Raw genomic sequence first — 21,998 nt, 5'->3', positions numbered from 1 at the left:
TTGGCTTCCTGGACTACCTTTCCTTACTCCTTGCCAGATGCTTGCACAGATCTCCGAAAGTCAGGCTCTGCCAGAACCAGATATGACATTCAGCACCACGGACAGCGCCCAGCACACCTGCCAGCCCCGTTCAGTGGGTTTAGCCAGGGGAAGCTGGCAACAGCTTCTGCACTGCATCCTCAGCTTGCTGGCCCCTCTTCATTTCCAATCCTGCTGGTCAGAAGCATCGCAAGTGACTCCTTAACATCTCTGGGCATTTTTATTGGGGGCTCCTTGGTGACTGAAAAGTCTTTATTCATAAAGACTCCAAAACACTTCACACGTATAGAGCACTTACTTTGGTTTTCCACGCATTACTTCATTTATCCCTCATACCAGCACTGTGGCTGCTGTTATTTTACAGATGATGATCTCGAGGCTCAGAGAGAAGTGTCTGCCCTAGACTACACAGCTCGTGAGGGACAGACACAAGATTAGGAGAAATCTCTGGGACTGCAGAGTTTGAGTTCTTGGAGTTGTGGGTACCCTGGAGGGATGTGGGAGGCAGACACGCCTTTCTGACACTTTTGCATCACAGTGGAAAGGTAGCCTACCACAGCAGTGCGACCCCTGCCTCAGAGATAAAACAGAAGAGAAGACTGCAAAGAGGATTTGGGGGGCCCATGCTCCTGATGCTAGGGCTGTATGAAGTAGAGGAAGTAGTACACCTCTCAAGTGCTAAAGGCACCTTGGCCATCAGCAGTCACTCAGTCATGGTTGCACGTGTCCTACAGAAGGGAAAATGAAGGCTCACAAAGGAAGGAAGAGTAACATTTCCAAAGCCTCAAGCTGGATGCCCAATGCTCCCTTATCACCTGGCCACCCCTAGAATCACTCATGAATAAATCTCACAATCTAGGGTGTGAATCCATGGTGGTCAGTGTCATGTCCTGACAAGGAAGCAAGGGGCAGTCAGGCTCAGATATCCTGGAGCTGGCACATGCCTGAATTAGGGGCCCTAGTCTCTCCAAATCCAGAGGACCCTCCTCCAGCCCAGTGTCCTTTAAGCTGACAGGAGTCCTGCCCAGCAAGACACCAACTGGACTCTGGAAGCCCCAGCAGCCCCAGGCTCCCAGACCTGTCTTATCTCCTTACTTCCTACCTGGATCAATGGGTCCACCCAGGCAGGCAGCCTATAGGCTGACACTGGAGGGGCAGGTCCCATATGCAGAAAGAATGGGGGATAGCAAAAAGTCAAGCAGCCTATTACACTGATATCTGAAAATTTCATGTTTTGGTGTGAGAGGAAGTTCATAGCCTCAAGGGAGCTGAGGAAGACACGAGGAGGTGACTGACCCTGAACTCGGGGACTCAAGGACTAGACTAAGGGCCCTGTCCTTCCCTGGAGGCCAAAGAGGATGGGAAGGGTGACAGAATGAAAGTAGGAAAAGTGGCGGTCCCAGCTGGAGATGACCTCCTTCAACCTCTTCTTGTCCACACACACCCATGCTTGCCTTTGAGGCCATATGCACATATATACATGCATGCACATGTGCACATGCACAGACATGAACATGTATACACACATGCACACCCACATGCAATACCATGAATACATTTTTTGTAAACACACTCTTGTCTTTTGCCCTCCTACATGCATCCATTTTTACACATGCATACTTTCTTGCATACATTTTGCCACAAATGATATCCATTGAGAATCCTGTCAGCTGGAAGAAGAATGTCACTGTTTTGTCATTAAAATATTTTCCACCTTTTAAGCTAGCTCTTCAACTCTGACCACTGAAGCCTCTGCACAGCCTGAGTCTTGGTTTTAGCTCTCCTAAAACACCATGGGCTCCTGGAGGACAGGGGCCTTGTCTCAGACACCCATGTCCCTGCAGTGCTGACTGTAGCCCGTGGGTCTCCATGTTTTCTCCCAGGTGAATAGCACACTCAGTGCCATATCTGTTACCCTCTCCAACTTTACAGACAGCTCCCACTCAGGGCCACTCCCAGCACCAGACCTGCATTCCCACCTGCCTGCAAAATGCATCCACGCAGAGGGCCTGCTGTCTCCTACAGCCAACGACTCCAGAGCTGAACTCAGCATCCTCCTCCTCAAAGCTGAATGAGTCTGTATTTCAATAATCCAGGCCCAAAACTTCCCAGCCATCCCTTACTGCTGCCTCTTACCTCCCACCCACCCCTACAGCAACACCCCCAGCAGTTACCATGTCTAGTCAAGCTGCTTCCATGATGGCTTCTGCGTCTGTCTCTCACCTGGACCCTTGCCCCCACCTCCTTCCTGGTCTCCAGCCTCCATTCTCTTTGTCTCCAACTCATATGCCCTCTGGGTTATCTTTCCCGTTCCCTTGGTTTTCCAGACCAGCAAAGATCCTGATACTGAACACAGTGAGAATGGAGGATGAGGGCAGTCAATACTTTTTGGGCACTTACCATTTGCCAGGCACTAATCTGAGTACCTTATCTGGATTACTTTATTTAATCCTCATTAATAAAAAGCCCTGTGAGGTAGATACTATAATTATGCCCATTTTACAGATGAAAAGACTGAGGTACAAGGAGTTGAGAGATTTGCTATATATGGTGGGCCAAGTGTTCAAACCCAAAGACTCTGACTCCAGAGGCCTACTTTCTAACCACTCCACAGAAATATCAATCTGGCTGGTGGTATTTTATTACTCCCAAACTCTGTGCCTCCTCAGGCTCCTTGTCTCCCACCCAGCTCTCTCTCCCGTGCTCTCTTCCATGACACCTGCATCCTTAACTTCTTCACTCCCAGACCCCACTGCCTCCCCCACTTAAGTGAACCCTAGTTGTGTCCTAAGGACACCACTCCCCCAAATCCCTCATACCTCAGGGTCAGGGGTGAGTCAGCACCCTCCCCTCTCCCTACTGCTGCTACCTCCTGCCTATGGTAGAAATGTCTACAAGATCTTTTGGGTATCCTTGTCACTTGCTGGCCATCCTTCCAGCATCCATCTGCCATCCTCAAGGACTTTGGCAATGCTGGCACCTGGTTCACAACCTTCCGTTCCACTCCAAATCCTGCCATCGTCCTGGGTGACTTCTACTTCGTATCATTGACCCAGACAACACCCTGGCCTCTTGGTAGCTTGCTGCCCTGACTAACAATCCCACCTCAATGGTCCATTCCAAAGTGCACCCTTGACCACATCACCACCTCCAGGTACTGCATCTCTGCAGTCCTCTTGTACGACCTGCCCTCCTTTCCTGCCAGCTCTTCTATTCAGTTGCACTGCACCTGTTTTTCAGAGTACTGGGAATATCCAGTCTGCTGACTCCTCTGATCCTCCCATCAGAACCCTCGCACATCCTCCCAACCACCCTCCACCCCAGACACGATGGTCCAGCTCATTCGCCTCTCTAAAACCAATGCCTTTAACTTCTATGCCCCTCTTCCTGGCACCGTCATGAAATCCCAGCCCCAGGCAAGGGTCGGCATCAACCCTTTTCACGTTCACATGGGGGCTGTGTAAAGAATCCCACAACCTCAGACCAGTCCTACTAAACAGCCAAGTTTCTTAGCTCCTCGTGCCTCAATGTCTTCATTATGGCCTCATTCACAGCCCTCACCTCCCTCCCCTGATCCTTACAGGAGAACCTAGTAAACTTTCCCACTCCCCACAGCTGCTATTTCAAATTATTTCCTGTCTCCTCAAAGCTCTGAAACCACCACTTTTTCTCTCAGAGTCAGCAGATAATACCACTTTCTATGTCACACAGAGAAAAGAAAAGCCGCCAGAGTACCCCTTTCCTCTTTCTCCCACCTTGCAGCATCTCCCCCATCCCATCTCCTCCTCCCAGTCACAAGGGAATCAGCGGCTCTTCTACCTGCCCTCTTGATACCATCCCCATTTTCCTCCCCAAGGACCTTAATCTACAGAAGATTCCCTCTCTCACCTATCTCTTCCATCTCTCCCTCTCCACTGATCCTTTCCCATCAGCTTTTCCTTCTAAGCTCTCTAAACTTAAAAAAAATCCCTCCCTGAACCCCTGCTGTCTTATCTCTTCCCAGGCTCCTTGAAGGAAATGTCACTGTCCCCACAGTCCTGCTTTCATGCGCCTCACCCAGCGCTCCTCTCCACTCCACTTGATTTTAGCCAAAGGCCAAGAAGCGATGCTGCTCTCCACTCCTCAGCACGTCACCAATATGTACCCTGCTGCTAAATCCAATAGTCACTTTCCAGTCCATTTCCTCCCCGGCCTTTAGCATTGTCTGGCCCTGTAGACCATTCTGTCCTGCAGACAGTCTCCTCCTTGGCTTCCAAGGTGGCCTGCTCCACTGGCTTTTCTCTGTTCTCACTGCCTCTCCTTTCCCTTCCCTTGAACAGCCTCCTTTCCCTCAGCATGACCTTTCCATGTTTTTGCTCCTTGGGGCCCTCATCTCTTCCTGCTCTATGCACTCTTTCCAGGTGACTTCACCGACTCCCATGGCCTTGTTATTCTGCTGCCTTATAAACCATACCGCTCTCTTGAACTCTACACCCATGCATCCACTTGCTGACTACGTGTCTACAACGGATGTCCCACGGGAACCTCACCCTTGCCATATTCAGACAGAGCTTCACAGCTTCCTCCACACTCTTGTGCTCCCAGAAAATGGTACCACCAGGCATCCAAAAGTAGATCCTAGAAACCTCAGAGTTATCTTCAACTCTTCTATCTCCCTTGCCTTCCAACACTTCATTACATTGGATCCAATGTGTCCCATCAACCCACCATGGGGACTACTCCAACAGCTTCCCAGGGGAGCTCCCGGCCAGTCGAGGACCTCACATGCCTCAGGGTCAGGGCTGGGGCCAGCACCCTCCTCCAATCCACTCTCCACACTCCAAGCCCCAAATCCTTCTGCGCTTCCCACCACCTCCCAAGTGAAATTCAGATTCCTCACTGTCATCCCCAAGGCCTTTCCTGGCCTGGACTCTGCCTCCTTCTCCTGTCTTCATGCTCCCCATTCCTCTCCTTGCACACTCTGCTGCAGACAGATTCAGCAGCCTTCAGTGTCCCCAACGCATGGCACTTTCTTTGCCTCTGGGCTTTCCTACATGCTGTCATTTCTGCCTGGAACTCTTCTCCCACTTGTGCCCACCTATCCCCCTTGGTTCACAAGAGGTATCACTTCTCCTGGGAAGCTTTCTTTGTATCCTATGAAATCCAGTTAACTGCCCCTCACAGGCGCTGCCCTGGCATGGTATTTATCATGTTATAATGAAACTGTGTGTGTGACTGTCTAACTTGCCATCACTGACTCTCTGAAGTCCTTTTATACAGTACCTTTTATACGGTAGGTCCTGATAAATATGTGAATGGGTGGAAACATACAAATGAGTGGATGGGGGATGGGTGAACAGATGCGTGCATGCCATGCATGCCTCAGGAGTGTGTGCCAAAGGCTGAGTGGCAGGGAGCCCAGCAGAAGCCACATGACGCGGGCAGCCCTCGGAAACAGGCTCCTTCCCACCAGGCTTCCACAAGCCTCTGACGGTCAGGGAAGAATCTGGCATATCCAAACCCCCAAGACTCACAGCAACAGCCCTCGGCAGGTGGCCCCACCAGGTGCTGAGGATCATGGTGGAAAAGTGGCAGAGAAAGAGTGGAGGCATTGAAAGTGGGAGAGAAGGCAGGTGGACAGACATGGGCCAGAAGAAACAGGGGGCCTGGGGTCTCTGACAGGATGGGATGAGAAAGAACTGGTGGGGGGACCTTGTGGCTAAAGACTGCAACCAAGGCCCTGACTGCGTTTCCAGCCTGAGCTATGCAGGCAGTGGGGGCAGAACCAACCACCCATAATAAGCCCCCTCATTATGGGTGTACCCCCTTGGCCCCTCCACCCCACCTCCACCGCAGGGGATTTTAGAGGTTCTCCCTTTGTCCCAAATAGGCCCCAGTACCGAGACTCAGGAGCCCTGGGGAGGGGATGAAGGAGGCAACTCCACTGCTTGCCCGGAATCCCCTCCATTCCCCAACCAGACAGACCCAGGAGGAGTCTTAGGGCTCTCCGCTACTGTGAGCTCCCCAAGGGCAGAAATGATTTCTCTTCCTTTTCCAAGATGGGAACACACAGTTGGGCAACGGATGGGGAGGAGTCTCAGTAACGTTATCGTATTGTTAAATGGATGGATGGATGGATGGATGGATGGATGGATAGATGGATGGACAGACGGACAGACGGACGGACGGACGGATGGATGGATGGACGGACGGACAGATGGACAGATGGATGGAAGACTGTTGCCAGAAGAAGAAAAGACTGCCAAAAATAAAACAAAGAAAGAATTCACTAAATCATTAACACTGATGATTTCTAAGGGTGGGAATATTGTGACTCTGAGTTTCTCCATTTCATCTTTCTACCTTTTCCACCTTCCCCATAACAGGCAGATATTACCTTTATAATCAGAAACATTCATCTACCTTTAGACGACGGCCTGTGCTGTGAGGGGTCCTCTAACGTGTTGGGGAGAGCATGACCCTGGTCCCCAGACCTAAGTGGTCCTAAATGGTCAGCTCCTAAGCGGTCAGACCTAAGTGGTCCCCAGCTCCTAAGTGGTCAGCAGAAATACGTGGCAAAGCCACTGCCATGACCGGGAGGTCAGGATGAGAAGATGTTTTGGAAATCAATGATGAAGGTGGAGAGAGGGCAGTCGTCTGAAGAGCAGGTGTAATAGGCAAGGGAGGATAGCTTAACATCACATGCATGCCAGCCCATGACACACACATGTGACACGCATGAGGATGCCTTTCCTGCCTCCCCTCCCCACACCTTGATAATTGTTTGAAAGCACCTATTACTCCCCCTCCGCACCCCGTACCTGTCTAGCTCCTCTTTGCCATTCTCTGAGGTAGAGCCACTCTCGCCCCCTTCATCATCCCATACCCTAGAAGGAGCTGCCTCTCTGGTGGTGGGGGGAGTGTTTTGTCCCGGAGTGCGCTGGAGTCCTCCCTGCCTGTGTCCTAGGACTGGCATCTTAGCCTCCCCCTGTACCCTCAGGGTTGAAATCACCTCCCACAGCCTTCTTGAGCCAGGCTGGGTGCTCAGTTCAGGTCTCTGGAGGGAAATATACCCCCCACCCACTGCCTCCTTCCTGCCCATCCTCCCCTCGCTATTCTTCCCTGACCCCAGGGTCTCCCCACCATAATAGATAAATTGCTGTCTTCCTCCCACCCCCGCCTGGCCACTAGGGCTCTATTTTTAACCCACCTCAAAATCTCTGACTCAGAATCACAGGGCTCCCAGGTAGCTGCTCCCTTGGCTGCCTAGGGCTGCCTCAGATACAGTCCAATTTAGAGCCAAGGGCATCTGGGGCTTGGTTTATAGGCGGGTTGTTTGGATTTGGGTGTACCTTTATTTTCCAATTTTTCTATGTTTATCAACATTTAAGGAATAAAGTTTGTTTCGTTTTGTTTTTCTTAAAACCCAATTATGATCCTTTACCCCTGCCTCTTCTAAGGTACCTCCTCATCCTGGGCTGAGTCCTGCCTGTCATGATGCAGTGAGAGCTGGCCTCAGCCTCTCCCCAAGGAGAAGGTGAGCTATGTGAGGGTGACAGCTGACCCAGTCTTCTCTTCTTGGCCTGCAATCCTTCAGCCATACAGCACAGCGCCCCTCACACTGGAATGTGCACACACATCACCTGGGGACTTTCTGAGCTGCAGACTTGGTGGACTTCAGTCAGCTGTGGGGTGGGGCCAACATCTGCACTGTTAACAACCCCCCAGGTGATGCTGAGACTACTGGCGCAGGGACCACATTTCTCTGTGGCCAGGCTATTGTAGATGTATGGTGGCTAGGTGCTCTGCTGTGAGGCCCTGGGCAAATCACTTAACCTCTCTGAGCCTGTTTTCTAATGTGCAGGATGAGAACGTTAATCCCCACTTCACAGGAGTCTAGGAAGATCTAATGAGATAGTATTTGCAATATGCTATATGGCATAAATACTCAATTCAAGTGGGCCATCATCCCCATCATCATCATCATCCTCATCATCATTATTTTATGTCCATTAAGATGCAGGTCCTGGCCTGAGAGGTAGGAGGATCCTGAGGAACACAAAATGGTCCCACCTCAAGAAGCCCTCAGTATAGAGGATGGACAGACGCACCCCACAGGGGAGCTGAAAATCCAGGCCAGCTCCATGGGCAGATGGGGCCATGAGCCAAGGGAAGGGAATAAGAGGGTTGATGCAGAATCTCTGACTCTGTATCCCATAGGCTGGGGACAGCCAGAGGGGAGGAGAAATTCAGCCAGGCTTGCATCAGAAAGGAGCAGGGGGCAGCATGCCCTGTTGGGTACTAAAGTGTCAAAGAGGAGGCAGGCACCCAAGTAGGTCCACTGATCAGGAGACAGCACTGTGGCTAGAGCCCAGGGGTTACAGGAAGGAGGCCCATGCTATGCGATGGAAGGTTTCCAGGTCAGGGGCCTGAGATTCTCAAGTTCTAGTCCCATCCCTGTCTCTAACTTGCTGTGTGACCTTAAGTAAGTCCCTTCCTCTCACTGACTTTTCCTCAGTTTCCCCATTGGCACAAAGCAAGCTAGACATCTCCAAAGATATGCTGAGTTCCATGAATCTCTGCAGTGCAGAGGCTAAAGAGGTCAGCCAAGGGCAGCTGGCCAGATCGACAGCTCACTCACAGAAGAACACGCATCTCAGGGAACCCTGACACCTCAGCTCCCAACTCTGAAGAGAATGTGGGAGACACCCTGAATGCCAGCTTGAGAACTCAGAGCTCTTCCAGGGTATACGAGGGGCTGGGAGGGTTATAGAGGAAGAGAATTCCTTGAGAAAGGGACTGCAACCGTACCTTCTCAGCACAGTGAGGACAGGCCTGGGCAAAAGAAATACTTTGAGATGAAAACCCACTGTTTATCTGATGGGCTAATTCCTCCTCTGGAGACTCTATGTTTGTACATGCAGAAACATACCAGTGGACATGTACATGCATGTGCGCGCGCACACACACATAACCCCAAACTGCACAGCAGGGGACATCTGCGCCACAGTGCTCCAAGTTGCCCGGATGTATGTTCCCTGAGGCCAGGGCCTAACCTCTCTGTGCTTCACCCAGCGGACAAGACCACCAGGGAAGATGGGGGAGGGAACAAGCAGTTGGAGAACTGAACTCAGTCCAGCTTACAAGAATCAAAGAAGGCTCCAACACCACTCCCCCAGGAACCTTCTGTCCTCCCACTCAGGAGATTGGAACCAAAACAGAATATTGTTGTGGAGTAGCATGGGAGCACGCCCTCTGGGGAAATTAGGTGGGAGAGCTCACCTGCTCATGCAGGAAGGCACTGCCAGCGGCGGGAGGACACAGGCTTGAGGGGCAACATGAAGCACTAGAAACGGATTTGGAGCAGAACTCCTTTGTTTTTGGCTTTTTTTTTTTTTTTTTGAGATAGGGTCTCACTCTGTAGCCCAGGCTGGAGTGTGGTGGTGCAATCTTGGCTCACTGCAGCCTCAACCTCCCTGGGCTCAAGCCACCCTCCTACTTCAGCCTCTGCAGTAGCTGGGACTACAGGCACACACTACCATGCCCAGCTAATTTTTCTTTCTTTTTTTTTTTTATGGTAGAGATAGGGTCGCACCATGTTGTCCAGGCTGATCTTTAACTCCTGGGCTCAAGTGATCCTCCTATCTCAGCCTCCAAAAATGCTGGGATTACAGGAGGGAGCCACATTGCCTGGCCTGGGGCAGAACTTGTTAAGGTAGGCAGCATTGGTCATGGAAGGGGCTAACAAGGAGACCACAGGAAGGCTTCCCTATAAAGAGTAGCTAAATACTGACTCTGGGACGGTCTACACCGTCCCTTTTTGATGGGATGGAGCCTGGGAGCAAATAACAAGGATTCTCTGGGGCATCTGGGGACACAGAGCTAGAGGGAACGTGCTGTGCTGCCTTCTATCCAGGAAAACACAGTTTAACAAGGAAGGTGAGTGGGGCCATGTTCTCTGAGATCCCTCCTGGCCTCAGAATTTTATGATTTTGACTCCTCACAACCCACAAGGAAAAAAAGGTGTAAAAGCTCCCTGGAGAGGGAGGCCTATTACCAATGGGGTTAGATGTTGGGCTAAGAAGGCAGGATTTTACCCCAAGCTCTGGGGAGCCACTGTAGGGCTAAGGCAAATGCAGTGCAATCAGAGAACTGCAGACTGTTAACACAGATGGGGGCTTAGGGATGTCCAGCTCATTGGCTCCCAAAGTGATGGAAGCAGAATCACCTGAGTACTTCCTAAAACTGTACCTGCCCAGCCTCACCCAGGGAGCCCGAGCATCTGTGATCACATAAGCACCCAGGTGACTCTTCAGCAGCTGCCAATTTAGGCTTTGGGATCTTGCTAACACCCAACCCCTCTCTGGTCCCATTTTCAGAGGAGGAAAGCAAGACCCAGAGAGGTGAGGCCTCAGTTAAGTCCACACAGCTGGGCGGCACAGAGCCAAGTCTTCTACTGGTGGGATTCACAGGCTTGTCCCCTACACTCTGTCCCCAGGAGCTGCAGAGCAACCCAATGGGCTGATGATGCCCCAGAACCTCTGGGACATGTTGAACAGCTTTTCCTGTTTCCTTCTTCTGCCAGTCCCAGAGTACATGATCCCGCTGACCCATCCCACAGGGCCCCTCCACCCACAGTCATCCAGTGCGCCCTGCAATCTGCATGAGTCCTCACACCCCGAGCTCTTCTGAGGCCAGGTCTGAGCTTCCAGGAGGAGACTGCTCCCTAGGAGGGGAGGCTGGGAGGAGAGCATGGTTGAGGCCCTTTCCAGGATAGCATTTTAGTTCATTTTCATTAAGCTCCTGCTGCATCACTTCCTGGGAAGGATGCCCTGGAAACAAAGAAGAGAAAGCCTGGCATCCCCTCCACGGAGGCCACGACCTAATGGAGGGGGTCCTTCAAGAGGCCTCGCCAATAGGACACAACATGCCAGGAAGACCCCCAGCCCCACTCCCCAGGACAAGGGCCAGCAAAGCCTCCACAAAACTTGGCCCCTAGGTAAGAGATCTTCCACGTGTCCCTGGCCCCAAGGGGCTGCAGAACTCTAGGATCATGACTGGCTGGACCTCGGTGACAGAGCCAGAAAGAGGGAGGGAGATTCTCAAAAGCTCTACTGGCCGGCAGCGCTGTCCCTGCCCTGCTGGCTCAATTTGTGCTAATGGGGTCAGGATTCAGGGCTCAATACCTATTTGGTCAATTAGCTCTGCTCTCTTCTCAGCCTCAGACTGAGCCCCAACCCTGGACACTGAGAGAGGAGAAGAGCTTGCTGAGGTCACCCAGCAGAACAGGATGAGACTCAGGAGGGGAAACTGAGGGTGGGAGGAGTGGGCAGTTCTGGGCCAGGCTGGCTCAAGATGCAGGACCCAGAGATCTGGGGCAGGCCAGCCCCCACACTGCAGGAAGCCGGGCCCCAGAGGCAGTCTCCCCTGCTGGACCAAGTTTCTTCTATAAGGTGCTAATGGCATGGATGGGACCTATGGACCTAAGGGTCTTTCCTGTCTTTGGGGAAGGGAACAAGTGCCCTCACATCCTCTGAGGATACTGGAGGTGGGAGAAGCCCGTGGCTGGCTTTGGCATACAGTGGCTGGGGACTCACATTAATCATTAACAGGGGCTGCTCTAGCCTCCAACGGGGAACTGCAGGGTAATTACTTCTGGGCTCCAGGCCACACGCTCAGTGACATTATTGCAGGCAACACCTGCCTTCTGGGCCTAGTACAGCAGGAGAAGCGAGTCTTCTCAAAGGCTGCACAGCTAGGATGAGGATGCACACACACACAGGCAAACACACCACACATAATCAGATGGCAGCACAGGCAGCCTGCTCAGAGTCCTGGAGGGTGAAGGGCAGGGACTAAGGAGTGCAGGTTAAAAGAGGCAGGTTCTGAATAAGCAGCCCCAAGCATCTGCCAACACTCACCCCAGCCAGGCGGCCCTCAGCTCAAATTTCCAAGAAAATGCACAGAATGGTTCTCTCTTTCCTTCAGATCCAGCTCAGAGTCACTTCCTCCAGGATGCCTTCCCTGACCATCAACCCACATTGATCTATTGCTCATTGGCCCTCCCATAAACCAGAAGTGGAACCCTACTCTCCACTTTGCCACCTCCAGCCCCCTTAATGGTGAAAGCAGCCTTGGAATGGGTGATACGGTATTCTGGAGGGCATGACTCCCTTAGCTTGCCTCTCCCCAAGCCCAGAGGATAATGTATTAGCCAGCCCCTATTATGTATTAATTTCTGAAAGCCTCATTCATGCAGACATAACACATCCACCCACACAGATAAATGCTTAGACAGACACAAAATCATCAGCAGCCAATTATCAGGCCCCCACAGCTGCCGTGATCAGACCTGGAGGCCCCGCTGCTCGCTCTGCAATTTGTGGTAGCCCAGAGCTGGGGTTGCAGTGGGTGGAGGGAGTCCCTCTATCCAGCTGGCACGGCTCTAGGTCCAGCCCTGACCCTGAGGGTGCCTGAGCTTGCTGCCTGGCTGAGAACACCAAACACCAGCCCCAAACAATGAGAGAGCAGAGTTGGGTGGGGAGCTGTCACGTGTGAGATGTGATGACTCTGGCATCGGCAGCAGTGGCACGGTTGTTTATTTATAATTTGTACTTTACCTCCCGGAGAGGACCAGAGGCAGCTGGCTCAGATACTAAGAGGTGTAGGAGCTCAGGAAACTTAGGGAAAGCTTCCTAAAGGGGGGCAGGGCACAAAGGTAGAGCCCCAAACCTTGGTACCTCAGGAAGGGCACCGAAATTGGCTCAAAGGTTTTGCACAAGGATGCCAATTCCCGACCCTAGACCAAACCCTTCCCTTGGCCACAGACTTAGCCTTGAACCCAGCCATGGACTGAACCCCAATCCTGGTTACACACTGAGCCCCAACCTTTGTCAGAGACTGAGTTCTAGCCATGGTCACAGAATGAGCCCTGATTCTGGTCACATACTGAATCCTAAACCACAGATCAACTCCAAATCCTGACTTTTCTGAAGTATATAATGAATAGATCATGTGGCCATTCTTCTAGCGGATCAGAGAAAGATACCACTGGCCACTTACCCCTTCTCCTCTGAACCCCAATCACCCCCATCCAGGAACAGGGGCATTAATGGCACCCAGACATGGTCCCCAAACCCCAAAGGTCTCTAGCAGTCAGGACCTTCCCAGGAAGAGGAGGTGAGCCGGCATCCCAGCCCAGCATCCTCAGAAACAGCAACCCCAGATCTGGGGTCAGGACAGCATGTCTCAGTCACCAGACTCTGCACTTTCAGAAAGGGGAAGACTACCTTCTCATGGAAGCAGCCTAAATTATGATGGGATCCTGAAAACACCTATCATCCCAGAAAGACACATATGAAGCTAGAGTGACAAGAAAAAGCTCCAACTGACAGGACTATTCAGGAAAGCCTCTGTGAACCCTCTGGCTGGGAAGCTAGGGGTGGACTTAAGCTTGAAGACCTTTGCAGACAGATATTACACCACCCACTTGGTCTCTGGTTTCGCTTCTGGCATACTCTGTGACCTTGAGCCAGGTGCTCCCCTTCTTTGCTCCTCTGCTCCCCATCTATGAAACAAAGGCTCCAGGCCAGGGGCTTGGTAAGGCCTCTCCAGATCTGATATTCCGACACCTGATCGATTTCCTGTGCCTGCTGACTATCCCTTTCTGAGCCCCTCCTCAATGTTTTAATTCTCAGGAGAATGTTTTCTTGAACTACTCGTGTAATTAAATTTTTTAAACACTAACATAAAAGAATGAGGAGTGTCAAATTCCAGTTCTGATATTCATGGCTGCATGATTGGGGGCTCTCTCTCTCTCTCTCTCTCTCCCCTTTCCTCGTCAGAGCCTTATCTGTAAACTGGGGATATAAAACTATTTGGGGGCCATCGTGAGGAATAAATGAAACGGGAGATATAGAGCTCCTAGCACAGCCTGGCTTTGTAAATGGTGGTTACTGATCTGTGAACCCACCTGGCTTTTAGTCTCTGTTGATTTGAGTCTAGGGCTGTAAACTCTGAAGCCTACAGGGGTCAGGCAGCTAAATGGCATGAATGACGTGGCTGGGTGTAAGACAGTGGCCTTAGCGACAGCTGGGGACCCGTGCAACTGCAGAACAAAAGCTGACGTAAAGGAGGCAGCCTCTAGTGTCTCCTTCAGCTCCCTGCTAGGGAGTGGGAATGTGGGGCCAGGGCTGCCAGAGTTTCCAGTTTTTCAAGAGAAGCCCAAGAGCCATATTTTCATGTTATATCTTTCCATTTAAAAACATTGGCTCAGATTTGTTATGACACACTATGCTGGCCAAACAGAGCACATCTGGGTGCTGTATTTGGTGCAAGAGATGCTGCTTGGCAACCTCTGATTGAAGTACTGCTCAGTCTTATCTTGAGCGCCCACGGTGACGGGGAGCTCACCACCTCTCTGTGCTGCCTTCCGCCTCAGACCCGAGTGGGTGCTGATGGTACAGTGTCTCCAAGTGACTTCCCAGCCCGTGGCACTGCAGACTTCTAGGGCCCTGGCAATGCTTCCTCAGTAAAGAAGCCTAGCTGGCAGAGAACATCCTCTCCAAAGCCAACAAAATGCCCCTGCCGGCCCATGGCCCTCTCTGTCTGGGAAATGTGAATTCTTCAGCATCCCCCTGGGCGAAAGCAAGACTGTCTGGTCACCCTCAGTAGCCCTTCTATTAATTAGCAACTGGCAGTTGCAGCTTTGTAAGAGCCCTTGAGCCAAGTGAGCGTGTGCAGGAGCCGGCTGCCTCCTCAGTTCTATGACAAGCCCCCAGGGGACTGGGGCTGGATCTTCTGCTCTGAGTGAATTCTCCCATGGTGGCCAGTGTTGTGGCAGGCACAAGGGCCACTCAGGCTGCTATGACACTTCTCAGCCCCACCATTTGTATGGAAGTTAATGCTTTTCAGGGTAGGAGGGGGCACAGAGAAGTGACGGGCAAGCCCAGCCCTCAGGGGAGGCTTCTGGGCATAGCCTGGGGCACAGAAGGAGGACATAAGATTGGGAAGAAGGCCCGGATGCCTCTGTCCTCCTCTCAGCTGGCCCCTGTCAGAGTCACTGGCTCCCCTGCTCAGTCACCTCTGCGCTCATACCGACATCTGCTCCTTTCCAGAAATCTCATTGCAATGCAGCAGTCACAGTACTCCCTGCCCCTTCTCCCCAGCCAGGCCCACCCCTCTGGCCCTTTGGATGAGAGAAAAGCTGCAAAAGTGGTGGGACAGGATGGATTAATGAGGGTCGTCTGGTCACCCAGCTTCTTCCTGTTTACACCCATCACAAAAGCCAGCATGCAGGGCCAGCAGGGTCCAAGCAGCAGTGCAGGAAAGGAGGAAGAGCGAGCTGTGAATTCCACATCCCCACACTGGCAGGCAGACCTCTGTGGCTTGGCTCAGCCCAGTTCACAGACTTCATCCTGCCATGCTGAGCTTGAGGACAGAGGCCACAGGCTCTGAGGCCAAAGAGGTAAAATGGAGCTCTGCCCTCAGGGAGCTCAGTTTGGGAGCTTGGGCTAAGCATGGAACAAGAGCATGAACAGTAACCTCAATACTCCAAGCATGGTCCTGGTCTGGGCACCAGCCACATTAGCATTCTTTGGGCGCTTATGAGAAATGCAGCATCTCAGACCCCATCCAGACCCACTGATTCACAATCTGTATTGAACAAGATCTCCAGGTGAGTCGGATGACATTACAGCAGGAGAAGCTGCATTGTAACAAACATAGAGCTCCGTCCAAATGCCACAGGGTGGTCAGCCAGGGAGAGATGGATGGCAGCCAGGGTGGCCTGAGAGGGCATCCCACAAGGCCCTGGGGACAGTGGGCCCTAAAGCATGGGAGAGGAGGGTGGATGGACAGGGAGAAAGGTCAGCACAGTTGGAAGCTCCCTGTGTGAGGCAGGCGGCTACCTGGCAGCCCAAAAGCCTCAAAGCTCACAGCAGCTAAGGGAACTGGTGTGGTAGGGCCAAGCAGGGGAGAAAGTAACCCCCAGCCTTATCATGTAGCCACCAGACCAGGAACTTGAGCCTTGCAGCAGGGAGAACCTGGAGCCAAGATCTCTCTAGCCAGCCAGTATGGGGGTCCTGGCTCTCTGCCCCTATCGGGTTTCTGTGCACCCAGCATCCTGGGAGCACTTCAGTCCTGAGCTCCAGCAGCCCCTGCCTTGTCAGGTGGGACACATCTCATCCCCAGAGAGAGCCATGCTGCCCACTGTGCCAGCTGAAAGCACAGCCCAGGCAGCTCACCTTGGAATTCCCCTCTGCAACTAGGCACCCTTCCCCCTCTAGCACAGCCTGCGGCTCCTTTCTGCCTGGCTGTGCACACTGAGAGTCTTAACAACATTCCTGGGAAATGGCCCCAGGAAAGCCCAGGAAAGAAGGGGCCTCAGAACCCCCAGACCCAGAGTCAGGCTGCTGCCTCTTCCTCCTTTCCACCTCCTGCCGGAACAGTCCTTCCCAGGACTCAAAGGGAGAGAGGTGGGAGGGGGTAGGACTGAGGAAATAGAAAAGAAACCAGTGCCCAGGCAGAACCCCTTTCCTCCCTCAGGCATCTAACTCTGAGCCCTGTTTTTGTTTCTATCCTGCTGGCAATGGGAGGCCCAAGCCCCAGACTGCAAAGGGACCCCCATTGCCAGGCTCTAGAGAAAGTGAGTGCCTGCCTCTCACCAGGCCCAGGCTCTCTTCTGCGATGGCCTAGAGAGGGGTTCACAACCTTGAGCCCCCAGATGGTCCTCAACTTAGGAGGCCACAGACACCAGAAATCAAGTGCCACACTCTATGTGTCTGGATACCTGGGTATCCTTCTGGATGGAGTGAAATCTCTGACCCCAAGAAATCTCTGAACCCCTGCTTGAGCCAAGGACAGAGGTCCATGTGATCTTCCCAAAACCAAGGAAAGGAAGTTGTGAGGGCAGGGGAGGTGTGGTTCACAACAGCATCACTGCTCCTCTCAGCTCACTGCAGCTTCTCACCTCGGCGGGGCGACCATAGCTGTACAATTTGTGCTTGACACGGCAACAGGCAACAAGATTCCCATTTTCTAAATGGGCAAACTGGGGCTCAAAGAAGGCTCATAACCCATGCAGGGCTCCATAGCAGTCAGGGTTGGGGAGGTGATGGGAGGTGAGTAATGGCTGTGATGGGGTGCCAGTGACCAGCAGGCAGGAGGAAGTCAGCTCAGGACACCCCTGAGACCTGCTAGGCCACTGGCCCAGTTTCCAAGATTTTGGAGCCCAGCTCTTTCTGCCCCAAGGAAAGGACACTTTAAGCACCCTCGCCTTCCCTTCCTCATGGCTTCAGGAGGCTCAGTCTAGGAGAGGGTAGGGACAGGGGGATGAGAAAGGCCAAGCTTCTGCCTGCCTCCATTATTAACACTTAGCCAGCTTTGGGGGTGCAGTAGCAATTCCGGAACTGACATTCCACATAGGGACTTCCCCACCAGCTTCCACATCCACCCACACAGCCCCCAGACACCCACTCAGACAGACACCTAGATACACCCACCCAGGCTGACTCCCTGAGCCTGACCAGCAGTTCTCATCTGGACCTTGAATAATTTCTTTTAGTTTATTGAAATTTACTACCTTATTTGAGGCCGCCTGCATACCAGCCAGAAGACATTGAGCCATCACATCTCGTCTTCGGCGGCCTGGCTGGCCTACTTGATAATCCCAGTCTGGGTCTATAGAGGGGACTGGGGAACACAACCAGCTACATCTGCACTTGGGGTTCCATTTCTTTTCTCTCCTCTTAGAAAAACAAGATTATCCAGATACTGTTTTTGTTGTTGTTGTTGTTGTTCCAGGTTCTCCAGGACACAGCTTGTGTGGAAGGAAGGACCCATTCAGGACCTAAGAGCACAGCCAGTCTCGGGGAGGAGCCCGGGGAGCCATGTCCTGAGGGGCTGCATCATCCTGGCCTCTTCTCTTAACATACCACAAATACAAGTTTCAAAAGGCAGATGGGGAGTTGGAGGGGAGGGGAAGCCAGAAAAGCCCAGGGAGCCTGGAGGAGCCATGGGGGTAGCCAGGGCATGGTCTCTTTTCTATTGGGGGGTGGGATCAGGGGTATGTAGAGTAATGAGAAGCAGAGGCAGCCCAGAAAAGCCTATTATTAGCCATGGCCCAGGTTATGCTGGTCCCTCAAAGCACAGCCCACCCTTCTCCTGGAAAAGACACCCAGCCTTCCTTCCCCAGCAAGGGGAGATGCCGGAAGCAGTCCATCACAGCCAGCCCTGAACTCCAAACCACAAACTCAATCTATCATGGTTTGCTGGCAATTCTTTATTAAACCAATTCTGCTGGATCAATGCTTCCTGCCCGTCAAAATGATGAATAAATCCTTGACTAGCCTGAGCAATGCTTGCAGAAGCTCTTGTGAAGCCTAAGGTGGGCAATGGCAAGTGGCTACACAGAGGCCCAAGGCCAGTGGCTAAAACTCTAGAGACTGAGGCTGGGGGTGCTGGTCGGGGTAGGGTGGGTTAGGTGGGGTTGAGTGGTGGGTTTTCTAAGCTTAGAAGACTTAGCTAGGCTCTTGCCTCTTTGACCTTCTGAGGATAAGACTAGCTGTTTTGGCCTAGAAGCAGGAAAGGCATGGCCACCACTCCTCTAGACACACTCAGATGGTCTTTCTTGGATTTCTTTCCTTACACCCCACCCAGCTCCAGACAGCTACAAAGTTGTGCAAAGGGGTCATGCCACTTGCAGCTACCAGTTCCTGTTGCTTGTTGCACAAACCCAAATTCAAAGCCCACTCTGACCCTCTTCCTGTTGCCCATTTAACAATTCTGCTGTATCCCTGCTTCCCTATCCCCACACCCTCTCCTGCAGCCATGTCCCAGGCAGCCTGTAGTTAGTGGGAGATTCTGCAGCAGGGGGACTACAGACAGACATACCAGAATGTGGTAAGACCAGGAAGGGGAAAAGGATCCTATCTGATGAAATCGACCCAGTCGTCACTCTTCACCATCCAAGGTAAGGGAGACAGGAAGGGCCAGGCCCAGCATCCAGAAGGTCCCCAGCCAATGTTTGCTGCTGAGGGAGGCTGGGCATGCCTGGGGTTGACCTCTTGTAGGCTCCCCAGGCAAAGGGCTTGGTGATGAGAACCCTGAACAGATGCTTTCTGACAACAAAGACAGCAGGAACCTGGGCAAGGGAGGGGACGGCCCCTCACCAATCTCAAGTGGTTGGTACTGGAACTGCCTATCACCACTACTGAAGAGTTGAGAGACAGGAGAAAAAACGCAGGACACCCGTTTTTTAGCTCCTGCTCACTCCTCTAGCTCAGCCCGGGATCCTCAGGGTCTAATACTGGCCAGAGGCAAGTCTACTCTTTAGGAACCTGGCACAGGGAACCTAGCCACCGTTCCTGATGGGAGGGTCCCACATTTACTCATACAATTTGATGACTATGGCTGTCTGCTTACCCTGCCCTCTGGTCTCCCCAGTCCTCTGGGAATGGGAACCCTGGAGATATTAGGGTTAGGAAGAGCAGTCTCTCAAAGGAAAAAGGGGGGAGGGGCTCTGTTCACTACCTATTTTAAGCCACCGAGTGTTGTCTGACTGGTCATTCCCAGTGCGAGAAATCTCTCTCATTGGATGGAAAATGGCTTTGCTCTCATTACAAACCCAGCTTCCCTGGAGTTTGCAAAGAGGGCTCTGGGTTGGCAAAATGCTCATTTTTATAGGCAGGCAAGCAAGGTAGGCAAGGAAAGGAGATAAGTAGGGGGCAGGGCCCAGAGAAAGAGAGAACAAGAGAATTAAACCCAGCTTGAAAAGTGTTTCCCAGACCTTCATCACAATCTCACGTATCAGGAAAGCCCAGAGGGGCACTAGGGAACCTCAGGACCTTGACTTAGGTAAAGGCATCCCTGATCCCAACCCTAGAGACAACCAACAATCCCTCTTTTTGCACAAATATGTCCACAAGCTCCCAGTGGTATCTGCTGTTCAGTGGCATCTGACTCAGGTGATGTGGAAGGGGGCAGGGTCCCTCTCCCTGCCTGACAGTCATACCTTGTTTGGGGACCCACGAGTGGCCCATGAGAGGCCAAGCAGATGCTGGAGCTTGGGTCTCCAGGTTACAGATGGGCCACTGGACAAGCATGGGGTACAGGACAGCGGCTCATCAATCAGAACACCAGGCATCTTCATCCATCACTGTGAGCAAGGTCATTCTGCCCTGCCGCTCCGGATGCCAGCTGCCCAGGGTGCCTGCTCCTGGCCCACCACTCAGCATGAGGAGCTGCGCTCAGGGTGACGATGGGTGCAGGGGGTTTTCATCCCGGCCTGAGGCCCCAGTGACCTCGGTCCTCCAGGGACCCAGCCGCAGCTTGCCAGGGCACCAGAAAGCAGATAATAATGCCTGCTGTCAGTACCCGAGGAGCTGGCCCGTTGCTAAGAGGTCTGTCTCTCTTCATGGCCCTGCTCTGCTGGCTGAATGACCCGGAGCTGCCTCTAGGATGGCCATCCTGACTCTGCAGCCTTGAAGGGGGAGGAGGAATGTGTGGCTTAAGGTGGCAGAGCCCTATCCTGGCTGCCGGCAGGGGTAGGCCAGGCTCAGAACACCTTTTTATTCTGTCTCCAATGCAGCCCAGACCCGAGAAGGCCGGTGACAGAACACAGAGGAAAGTTCCCTCAGCGCGGTGCAGAAGGGGGCCTGGGGGTGTCTCGGAGCCTAGAGGCGCCCTGCTTCTCTTGGAGCTCCCAGCGCAAGGAAGGAAAGTTAACTCCGGCTGGGAGGCAGTGTCAGGAGGCATGCCTGCACCGTGCAGGGCACCCACAGGATCATCGCTGTGGCCCCTTACCTGAAGTCACTGTAGGGGTGGATAATCCAAAATCCGGCCGACTTGACCCTCTCCTGCTCGCGTTCCACGGCTTTCTGGCTGCCGAACATCCTTAGGGAGAATTTGTTCACCCCGGGTTGGAGCATGGCCCCGAACTGGCGCTGCATGAAGCCGGACTGGCCCAAGCGCACCTCGGCCTCCGGAAGGATCTGGTCGCCGGTGGCCGCGCCTCCCTCCACTTTGATAGCGGTGTCCGCCGAGGGCTGCTCGCAGGAGGAGGAGGCCGGCTGCGGTGGCTGCTGGGGCGGCGGCGGCGAGGCTGCGGGCTGCGCTGAGGCGCCGGGGCGCTCGGGCTCGGCCGCCAGGCCTGGGGGCGTCCTGTCCTCGCCGGGGGACGCGTCGCCCTCGGCGATAAGCCGCCGCTCCTCCGCGGAGTCATGCAGGTGTCCGTGACTGCTGCCGCTCCCCGTGCCGCTGCCGCCGCCGCCCCGGCTGCCCAGCGAGGCCAGGCTCCCGCGGAAGCGCCTGCAGTCGCCGTTCGTGCTGGACTTGCCCGCGCCGCGGGCCGGCCCTTCGCTGTCCGCTGCCCCGAGGGCCGAGCTCCGGGACTCCGTACCACCCGCGGCCGCCGAGGGCGAGGGCGAGGGCAGTGGCCGCAGCCGGATGCTCCTGCGGCTGGGGTCTTGGCGGCCCCCGGCCCCCTCCTCCTCTGCGTCCTCTTCCTCGTCCATGATCCACGCCTTGGCCCCCACCTGCTGCGGGAGACTGTAGAGCCGCTTGCGCATGGACGGTGGCAGCTTGTCCATGGCGCCAGGGGCCGGGGGTAGGGGCGCGGCGCCGCGGACGGGCTCCAGTTCCGCCCGCCGGTCAGTCCGCCCGTGGGGACTCGTCCTTCGCCGCCGGCGTGGGGCCGCCTCAGGCGCCCATGCTCCGGCAGGCTGTGCGCCGCTGGGAGGCTCCCAGTTGCGCTCCGACTCCCCGGGCTCGCCGCGCTGCGCCTCCTCCCGGGCTGGGCGCTCGGACCCCGCGCTCCCTCCTTGCCTCCCTCCCTCCCTCCCTCTGGCGTTCAGGGGCGCGGCGCGCGGCCCGGCTCCAGGCGCCCCGCCCCCGCGGGGAACAATGGGCGCCGGCTGGAGAGGCTCTGCGGCCGCGGCGCTTGGGGAACCGCTCCGGAGCGCAGAGCGCACGGCCCGCGCGGG

The 21,998-nt window shown here is 53.9% G+C and overlaps 1 protein-coding gene across 1 annotated transcript in view; it reads right to left on the bottom strand.

The window, feature by feature from the left end:
- The window catches only part of HCN4 (hyperpolarization activated cyclic nucleotide gated potassium channel 4), a 49,154-nt gene extending 27,197 nt beyond the window's left edge, over positions 1–21,957 (bottom strand). Inside the window, 1 exon segment of the mRNA XM_017868543.1 lies at positions 20,821–21,957. Within this exon segment, the coding sequence (XP_017724032.1) occupies positions 20,821–21,605 (785 nt within the window). The 5' untranslated portion in view covers positions 21,606–21,957.
- Between the last annotated feature and the right edge of the window lie 41 nt (positions 21,958–21,998).

Source organism: Rhinopithecus bieti, unplaced genomic scaffold (assembly GCF_001698545.2).
Source record: "Rhinopithecus bieti isolate Rb0 unplaced genomic scaffold, ASM169854v2 scaffold_4639, whole genome shotgun sequence".
NCBI classification, from domain to species: Eukaryota; Metazoa; Chordata; class Mammalia; order Primates; family Cercopithecidae; genus Rhinopithecus; species Rhinopithecus bieti.
Note: the sequence above shows the minus strand (reverse complement) of the source record. Positions and strands in the feature narration are given on the sequence as shown.